We start from the raw sequence: 10767 nt of genomic DNA on the forward strand, positions 1-10767 counted from the left end.
TCAGGCGTGGAGTTGAGAGAGAGCTGGGTTCTTATACAGCAGGTAATGAGATGAATGAAGAAGAGTGTCAGGCTCCACCAGCTGTGCCCTGTCCCTGCCAATGAAACACAGACACACACACAGAGGGGAGGAGACACAACAGGAACAGACTGGGGAAACAACACAGACAGGAAACATTATGAAATTCAGCTGGAGCTGCAACAAAAGTGATTTGTATCTGATGTTTTTTTCCCACTAAAACATCTACAAAACAAAAGAACACACACACATTATTCATTCCAGAAGATTAACGTCTGGACAGAAGATGTCTCAGATCTCTGCCAGTGTGGACATGTGCAGCACAGCTACTGGAGGAACTTGGTTGTTTATTGTTTAATGGGTGTGTTCAATAAAGACACAAAAGATTCTAATAGTTTGTGTTTGTCTGTGATGTTGAATGAATGAATAAGCCATGGGTGGTAGATGCTGCTGCACAGAGCAAGAAAAACAGTCAGACAGCTCAGTAGGTCTGTTACAGTTTGTCTCTTTTGTTTTGAAGCATCGTTCAAAATAAAAGTGTTTAGTTTAGTTGATTACAAACCTCTGCAAACAGGAAAACTCCACGCTCCATAACACTGATAACTGATAACACAGTGAAGTGTTTGACAGTCGCCATAATAAGTTTGAGAAATGAAACAGTTTTGGTCTTGAATGGAAAATGCAGCATTAGATTTCACTTCTGTTACACAGGTCATGGTTTTCTTATGTTGTTGTAGCTGACTGACAATGTCAAATAAAACCATACAGTACTGTGCAAACAAGACAAGACACAAAGAGCATGGTCTCACACAGGAAGACAGGTGTTTCCAGATGTGCTGTCCAAGCTCTTCTGAGGAAAAAGAAAGTAAGAAGTGGTCTTTATGGAGGACTTGCAGCCAGAAAGCCTCTGATGTAGAAACAGAGACAAGAGACTCAGCTATGCATGAAAACACAGGAACTGGGCAGCAGCTGCTCTGGACTGATGAGACCAGATCTGTTTAATCAGGAACCAAGTAATTATTATCTCAATTATTTTAATTAATTAATTACAATTAGTGGGACTGTTCTCCTCTTTTTACTCTGTAATTACACAATAAGAAAAAGGTTTTAATTAGTCAAAACATGTAAATGAAATACAATTTGTTCCCATGTTTTAACTATTTTGTGCGCACATTTTGACTAAATGTAATGGGACCTGACACTGTGTGTATCAGGCACACAGCAGAGCAGGACTCCAAATGCAGGACTCAGACAAAGATCGCAGATCAGGTTCTTTATTATAAGCAATAGTATGGTACACGAGAAGGCAATCCGATCAGGCAACGGTATCCAAAAACAACAGGCAAAATCCAGAATAGGTAGAGACACTGACTAAATACACCTAGACAAGGAGATAACGACACACAGGTGAAACACATTAGGGCGGGGACAGTAATCAAGATGAGGAAGTAAAGACAACTAGAATAACCAAGGAACAGGAAACAGGAAGACAAGACAAAAAAACCCTAAATAATACAGGAAAAACATTCAAACCCTGACAGTGTGTTATGAATCATGCTCATGTTTCCACTTTGTCATTATTGGATACTAAGTGTAGATTGATGGGCAAACAATGTAGTGTGCAAAAAGTAAATGTGTTACTTTAAGTTTGTTTTGGACCCAAAAACAGAAAGAGACATGAGCACCAGACTGGGATAAAAGCAGTGATTCATTAATGAATAATTAAGAGGAGGAGTTCAGAGTGAGATGATGAGTGGGGAATGATGGAGGACTGGGGAGGACCAGTGACACATGGCAGCCAGAGGAGCCTGGAGGCTGAGGGTGGTGTGGAACAGGTGAGTGATCTGGTATGGGAGGAATGGAGACTAAATTGTTGTGCAGGGCTTTGGAGAGGCAGATGGAAGACAAAGAGGCCTGGAGATGACCTGCAGGTGAGTGGTGTGGGGGATAATGGTGGTGAGGCAGATGACTCAGCAGGAGCACAAACTACAGCACAGAAACCAGTGTGAGCAAAAGCATGAGGAAGACTGGAAATAACCTGAGTAACAGCACTGGTAAAATGAGCAGCGTGCAGCAATATCACATGACAAGCAGAACAGTGTGGTGTGAGTAATGTGTGTGAGGTGAGCCACACCCACACACACACACACTTTAAAATACTGAGACATTAAAAATCCTTACACACTGACCACATCTGTAGGAAACGATAAGTATGATTATGTCAGCAGGTTATGAAACAGGGTCATTATAAAAAGAGTCAAATATTGTGTCAGTTTTTTCTAACACCACAGAACTCTGTAATTATTTAACTTATCCAGGATTTTACCAAAAGAACAACTGAGTAAATGTTGTCTCATCCATGAACTGAGAAACACATCCTTTGCACTAGTTTTTGTAATACTGGATTACAGTAATAATATTATGTTTCTTTTAGGAACAGTAGGCCTACATACATGTCAGCAGAAAATCTAAGAAGCAGCTCCTTCCTTTTCTTCTGTCCCAGTGTGGAGGTGGGTAGTCAGCTTGAGTTACTTTTCAACATGTTTCTACATGTTGTTAGGTTGTAATAGTGAGGGCAACACTGAATAGAGTCTCACTGATCTCCTCTTCAATAACATGGACAGACTGTATTTAAAGATCTAGTGATGCCACAAAAGTAATGATGTGATCTTGACTTGTTAGCTGAGTGTATAAAGGAAATAAAGAATGTGCATTCACTGGAAAACTTCCCACATAAAGTAAAGAGTCATATTTAATGCAATCCCACACAATACAGTGTACATACATATGTTGTTGCTTTCTGAGAAGAAAGGGAAACATACATGGATACAGCTTGATATCGTTTTAAGACCATTACATTTACATTTAGTTGTGCAGTTTTTTCAAATCCTCAGCTCTTTGGATCAAAGTCAGAGATGGACTGGACATTAAGTCAACAAGAGTTTGACAAACAAATCTGACAGGGAACATTTGTCCCTCTTCTACTACTACTACACAACATCAGCTAGTTTCCAGTCACACATTCATCATTGCTGAAAATTCACATACTTCCATATTCACACTTGCTGTTTGGAGTGGATAAGTACACAAGCATGGAAACATGCAGCGCACTCTAAGAACCAGGGGAACTCAAGCAGGGCAGGCCACCAGTTGATGATCACTGCTCCAAGGAGACAAGTGGACCCAAACCATGGCTGCAAAAAGCCCCCAGCAGCAGAGCCACAGTATTACAGAGCCACCAGATCCTCTCTCTGTAGGGGTCAAGCATTCAGGCCTGTACTGTTCTGTTGGTGTGCAGGTGGACTCCAGCAGGACTCCAGAGAGCCAAACACTGACAAAGACAAACGAGGGACAAACAAGAAACATGATGGAGGGAAAACCAGCGAGAACACAGTGGAGGGAAGGAAAAGCAAAGCTGATACCAACACCCTTTATTGCCATCTTGATATGAAGTCAAATGTGCTTGTTCAGCATTTTTATACATGCCACAGAGCATGACTGTACTGTAGTATCTGCATTCATTATGTTTCTCCTCTCATCTGTTCAGGTTCTTCCTTTAATTTATCACACAGGTGTATCGAGGAAAACTTTTTTGAGTTTTAGTCTGTTTACTGCACTTTGTATGAATTTATTGACAAATAAAAACTATTCATGGTATTATTTTTGAAACTTTACTTTCAGTTCTTTCAACTACAACACAGTTGTATCTCTTCTCAATCTTTACTTTTTAGAAATTACTATAACAAAATAACATCTACTGTTTAAATCCATCAGAAGCTTGTGTTTGAGAGAGGTCATTCTGCAGTAATGTTTATGTATTCTGAGTGCATTTGGATTTTTTGTATATGAAGGTGAACAGCAGAAATGATGAAGGAGGTGGGAGGTGACAACTTAGCCGACACTGATTCCAAAGAGTAAACTGTCCTTAACATTCCATTTACACATATTTACAGTCATAGACCAGACACACACCACATAGATCATAATAAATATATAAATATGCTTCAGCAACAACAGAATCAGACAGACCATCATTACTGTCAGGTTTAAGATGTTTTGCAAATTCAAGTGTGGATATAACACAGCTGGACTGGACTGAACCCAAAGTCAAGTCAGCAGATGTGATTCCAACAGAGGAAGTGGCCTGGTGGAGGTTTCAGTTACTCTCCATATGGTTAGCAGGATATAAATACTGTATTTAGAATCATTACAGTCAGTGCAGACAGTGAGTTTGAACACTGCTGGGTACAAGAAAAGTATAAGTAACTGAAATCAAATAAAATATAGTTTTTCTCACAAGTGACTGAATCTCATCACATCTCATCATCACTAGATCTTAAATGAGCAGTGTGTAGGATTTAGTGACATCTAGTGGTGAGAATACAAATTGCAACCAATTCAATTCAATTCAGTTTTCAATGGGGGAAGAGAATAGGAACAGGAGAATGTAGCATAATGCACATTCCATGTAAATATGTAAAGTAGTATCAATAATACAGTGGTGGTAATAATAGTAATGCAGTCCAGGCCTATAGCAGCATAACTAAGGGATGGTTCAAGCCTGAGCCAACCCTAACTATAAGCTTTATCAAAGAGGAAAGTTTTAAGCCGACTCTTAAAGGTACAGAGGGTGTCTGCCTCCCGGACCAAAACTGGGAGAAGGTTCCACAGTAGAGGAGCCTGATAACTGAAGGCTCTGCCTCCCATTCTACTGCTGGAAACTCTGGGAACCACCAGTAAACCAGCATTCTGGGAGTTCAGAGTCCTAGTGGGATTGTAGGGGACTAGGGAACTAGATCTTTCAAAGCATGTCAGAGACTACAGTGGCTGCCAGGTGACTACATGGTGTCAACTACTACATCAGCTAGTCATTTATACAGCTATATTTAGATACTGTATTTAGTTGTTACTCTGTAAAACTATAGGTAATAGTTGACATGTACTCTGTCTCCTGTCTTCCTCTTCCCTTCTTAGTCCTCTGTATACAAGCTGCAGCGTCAACGTAAAAACGTAAACAGTAAAAAGTTTGTCTTTTCTGGGAAGAGGACCTGTTCCCTGTGTAGATATGACTGGCTCATTCTAAGCAAATGAAAACACAACGATTATTAGTTTTTGGTGATTACACACTAATAAAAACATATGTATGTATATTATGTTTCATTTCTGCCAGTAGATCAGAAATGTCACACACTGATCATTTCAAAGTTTTTACATCAGGACTGACTAATAACTGATCATATTTCATATTTTAAAAACATTTGACTAAATATCATTTGAGTACAGAGAGATCACTTGGAAGTTTCAGGCACAACAACAATATTTATTGAGGTTTGAGACTCATTAGACTCCACTGATGGGAAGTACAGTTGTATGCACACACAGCATGTTTAAATCTGTCCACTGCACTTGTTTCCAGAATTACTCTGTCTTAACCAAATGTGTCTTTGCAAACTTCAGACGTTGGAAAAAGAGCTTCCTTATTGAACTTTCAAACCTTCATTATTATCATGTATAAATCTATAAAGTCACCTTATAAAATCCACTGATGAAGAATCAGATCAACACCAAGATCATCAGCACGTCATTAGTCACCACGCTGCATGCTAATACTGCAGCACAGAACATGTGGATGATGTGGTCCAATGGGGGAAAAAGAAAACTGAAACAGACAAATCAGCATTCTGTTTTAATGGTTTCAGGGTTTTTATGGAAGAGCTGCATAAGAGGGGAACCACTGGTCCCTGAACCACTGACTGACTCATCACTGCAGTGAGCAGGGATGTGGTTTTGTTGATACCTGGTCTTTCTTCTGGGACCGCCTGAGCTGCTGAAAGGGGACTGCCTTCCTAGAATAGGTGCTTCAGTTTTATCTAGACATATAGACAAGTCTTTATGTCAGGTTTGACTTTAGAGACTTAACATTTGACGATGCTAAAATTATGTTCTATTTCACAGCAGCTCTAACTGATGTGAAAGTGTGTTTTTAGGTCAAACTTTAATGCTGCCTGAAACCCACTTTCTCATTTATGAGACCATTATTTTATGTGTGATAATGCAAGAAGGGAGAGTTCACTGCTGGTTTAACAGACTACATTGGACCAGGTCCAGAGAAAAATCCACTCTAATTATGTGGGTCAAATCTGGACTAGGAACCTGTGAACTTTCTGGCCTACAGCCCCTTGAGTCCATCTGAATCATCCATTCATCCATCCATCCATTATCTATGCCACTTATCTGTTAAGGGTCATGAGGAGGCTGGGCCTATCCCAGCTGACACTGGATCAGAGGCAGGGCACAGCCTGTACAGATCACCAGTCCATCACAGAGCCAACACATATAGACAACAACCATTCACACTCACATTCACACCGACTGGCAATTTAGAGTCACCAGTTAACCTACATGTCTTTGGAACTGGACTTTGGACCAGAGTACCCGCAGAGAACCCATGCAGGCACAGGGAGAACATGCAGACTCCACACAGAAAATACCTGGGCTCAAACCCAGAACCTTCTTGCTGTGAGGTGACAGATCTAACCACTGTACCACCGTGCTGCCCCCCTATTTGAATTTGAATCATGAGTGGCTTCATTTGATGGTCTGAGGAGCATGTTGTAATCTTCTTAATGATGAGTTCTGTGGACAAGGAGTTTAGCTGGAAAATGACAGGCCTGTTTAGGTTGATGAACGATTGCATCATGTGTTGATGTGAGGAGGTTGCATCAAGTTTGAGTTTGTTTTTTTAGCACCTGTGATTGTAGTGATACATCAGAGGCTGAGCTCTGACTCTAATGCAAACAGGTGTGAAAACTGTCTGAGCCTGGGGAATACGTGTGTGTGTGTGTGTGTGTGTGTGTGTGTGTGTGTGTGTGTGTGTGTGTGTTGTGGGACTGTTCCAAAGTGAAACAAACACTGATCTCTATGTGGAGATGAATTGATGAACTTTGTTCTGGTCCTCTGAGTACACCACAGCATTCACACATTAACAAGGCTCAGTAAAACAATACATTTTTAACAGTGGACTGTTAATAATAATAATAATAATAACAATAATAATAATAATAATAATAATAATAATAATAATAATAATAATAATCTACATTTAGCTCTCTGGTGATTATGTCCAGCAGCAGGACAGTGTCAGAATGAATGAATGTGTGTTCATGTGTGGCTTTGATGCACAGAGGATACTGGTTGGTAGGATACACTACAATAAGAAGTTGACAGAGTATTGTCAACATTTTTATTACATGTAATCAAAGAGTGACATTACACAGAGTAATGTCTGTGATGCTCTGTAGGATTTCTTTCTTGTTTCACTGCTTATGAGGTGAAAGTCTGTTCAGGACAAAGCACATTCTGTGATTCTTCACACAGATTAACATTTGTTTATCCTGGAGTTAACTTGCCTTCACTAGAGGTGTCTGTTTTGTTCTTGTTTAAGAGGATCACAGTTGTACATTTTCACCAACTGTCATTTCAGGCCCTGCCACTCCCACTTGCCCTGCAGTAACCCCACAGGCCATTATTAGCCTGCGGAGCTGTTTTGTAACAACGGCTGTATTTTTCATAAGTATGTCATCCAGTGCAGCAGTGTGGCTCACTCTGATGTATGTTTTTCTTTTCAGTGGGGCTGTACAGTGAATAAGCCAAAACAGGTTTTGGATACATAGATGACTGCTCTGTTACACCATGGCAGGTTAATCTGGTCCTGATTGCAGACAGTGAGGAGTGGCACTTACAATGGGACCATTGAGTCTGGAGCATGATCAAGTAAATACAGACACTCATCAAAGAACAGGCTGTTGAGAGAGCAAAAGAAGGCCTTACCCTTGCACATATCTGATCAGTCCTACAATTGCAAATCATGTCATTTGACAATGTTGTCTGACAAAATCAACATGAACACAGTTTAATGACCACAGTTGTGTGATGGACTGCATCAATGGTTAAAATGAGTGAGTACAGATAAGGTCAGAGACAACAGTATTAGTAGGGTGTGCTCAGTGATTATATAAATGTATTTAATAGCCTTGATAACTTTGTAATAACATCCATAGAGCATCCAAAGTTCCTTCCAGCTCACGTTGATGTTTTAAATGTCAGAAGTGAGGCTGTTTTTGGACCTCACAGAACAATATATCCCATCATCCTGCTAACACTGTGAACCTCAGTTACCACTGTGATGACTGTGATTTCTAACTCTGTGTTGTCACATTTCTCCACCACATCATACTTTATTTATGACTATCTTGTTATCATTAGGGTAGTGTCTGAGGTTGTTTGCCAGTTCCTTACTTACAGTCCATTATTGTGGACAAAATGATACATGTGTGGCTGTTATGATCTGCCTTAATATTAGTTCTCTGCTTCAGTGGTCTGTGTGTGTGCTTTGTTTACTCTGACCTCTACAGACCATTTCTGTTTACTACTTCTCTTATATCATCCTATCAATAAAGTGAAAAAACATTTTTCATTCTGTCCAAAAGAAATGGCATAATTACAGCATGTATGTGTTGTATGTATTTATATGTTGTATGTATGTAGTGCCACAAGACTGCTGAATATAATATAATATAATATAATATAATATAATATAATATAATATAATATAATATAATATATTTTCTTTTTTTTTTGGACAATCAAATAAGGGACATTAATATCAGATCTTATCATTTTATGAGCTTTATTTAACTTCATGAGGTGCTCTACATAATTTTCAACATAAACCATAATAATGTGATCATGTGAAAAAGCTGACTGATCATCTCTGCTGGTAACAAAAAACAAAAGGGGAATATGACACAAATATAGAGCAAATTCTAAGTTAGACTTAATTGAAACATGAATATTGTGAAATATATTTAAAATAAACAGAACTAAAAGAAGTGTGTCTTTTCAGTGTGATGCTTCTGACAGAGTTGATAATAAGAAAACCACAGATTATTCTGTGCACATTCAAAATCTTTCAGTGGCATACACAGAGAGACTCCTCTGCAAATATTACATATCACTAACTGGAGTACAGTCTGTCCCTCAACTTCTACAAGAAAGTACAAATATGAAGACATGCAGTGTATGTTTACAACATTAACAGATAGAAGATATGATATTACTGTGTTAGTTCAGCAAAAGTCCAGAAAAACATTTCCTGTGCCTCATGTCAGTCACACACAGTTCTCTCTCTACAGTACACTGACCTCACAGGAGTGAGGCTGCAGTATCTTCAGTGTAACAATGAGCTTAACAGATTTTCGAAACCAGGGATAGAGAAAGGCATATATCACAGGGTTTAGACAGGAGTTAAAATATACCAGGAAAATCATAAAGACCTCAGTTGCAGAACCAATTGTGAGGTTATGGCCAGAGAGAGAGACGCCGTAATATGGACAGTAACACATGAGAAACACACTAACAATGACACCTAGAGTCCTGGCTGCTTTCACCTCTGATTTCTTTGCAGTTGCAGTCCCTGAGAGCTTCAGTGTGACAGCTGCAGTGTGGGAGCGCATGGCACGAGCCTGAGACACAGCCACCACAAACACTCTCACATACAGAATGATGATGGCAGAAATGGGAATGATAAAGTTTAACACAAGGTCAACAGTTCCTATAATGTGAATCACACATTCTCCATAGCAGGACCTATACATACCTGGTTGTATCAGGTTATCATGTAAAAGCAGAAAGCTGTAGAAAATAGAGTAAACCCAACACAGAAGAACACAGACTTGAATTCTCCTGGGAGTGACTCTGGTGGAGTAGTGCAGGGGGTCACAGATAGCCACATAGCGGTCGACTGATATGAGCACCATGTTTACCACTGAGGCACAGACAGTGATAAAGGGTAAAATATAACACAAAGAGCACACCAGGTCACCCAGAAGCCAGCAGGGTTCTGTTAAGAGAATTTGAAATGGCATCACAAGGAGGCCCACGAGGAAGTCTGATACAGCCAGCGAGAGCAGGAGGAGGTTGGTGGGGGTGTGGAGCTGCCTGGAGTGAGAGAATATCATCACTGTAAATATTACAAACACCAACAACATTGTCACCAATAGAGGCAGTTGTTCTATAAAAGCAGCAAGGCCAGCTGAAAATACAGTGCATCTAATAGAAAATGTGGCTGTTGTAAGTGCTGCTTATGAACAAAAATCAAGTCAACAGCAGGATGCAATGATCAGAGGACACTTATGTCTCTGAATCTCAGTACAACAATATATTAACAATGCTAGGACATTTATCTCTGCCTGAAGTGGGAGATGGAGATGAGGACCAGCAGGTTGAGAGCCGCAGTGAGCAGAGAGATGGACGACAAGCAGAATGTAAGTGAGCATTGCCTCAGAGTGAGGCTGTGTGTGCTTCTTGCAGGAGGTGTTGAGGAGTTGTGGAAAGCAGAGTTCAGCTCCCTCCACAGTTCTCCATCATTAGAGAGAGGAGGAGAGGAGAGGCTGCACAGCCACAGCCTTCTGAGCAAATTTCTCTGTCATACATCTTATTTATCTCTCTCCCCATTCCCCCTCCTCCCTCCTGTCTGTCTTTCACACTCTCTGTTGGACACTGATCATCCTCCTCCCTCACTCTATGACTCTCTGACACATCTTTTCTCTCTGGTGTAACAGGGTGCTTTTGGTTTGTTTTTGCTGATGCATGAACTGTACTGATGAAGTAAAAAACAGAGTCTTAAAGATTCTGTTTATAAGACCTTTAGAATGACTAAGATGCTCAAAGTGCAGTTTGACTTATACT

General features: G+C 40.0%; 1 protein-coding gene across 1 annotated transcript; it reads right to left on the reverse strand.

Annotated features, from left to right (window-relative positions):
- Positions 1-9206: 9206 nt before the first annotated feature.
- On the reverse strand, positions 9207-10355 carry LOC127140512 (trace amine-associated receptor 13c-like). The gene is given in 3 exon segments (XM_051068444.1): positions 9207-10017; positions 10269-10336; positions 10338-10355. Coding segments are annotated over 3 exon segments (897 nt in total).
- Positions 10356-10767: the final 412 nt, after the last annotated feature.

Source organism: Lates calcarifer, unplaced genomic scaffold (assembly GCF_001640805.2).
Source record: "Lates calcarifer isolate ASB-BC8 unplaced genomic scaffold, TLL_Latcal_v3 _unitig_4565_quiver_948, whole genome shotgun sequence".
In the NCBI taxonomy this organism is placed as follows: domain Eukaryota; kingdom Metazoa; phylum Chordata; class Actinopteri; family Centropomidae; genus Lates; species Lates calcarifer.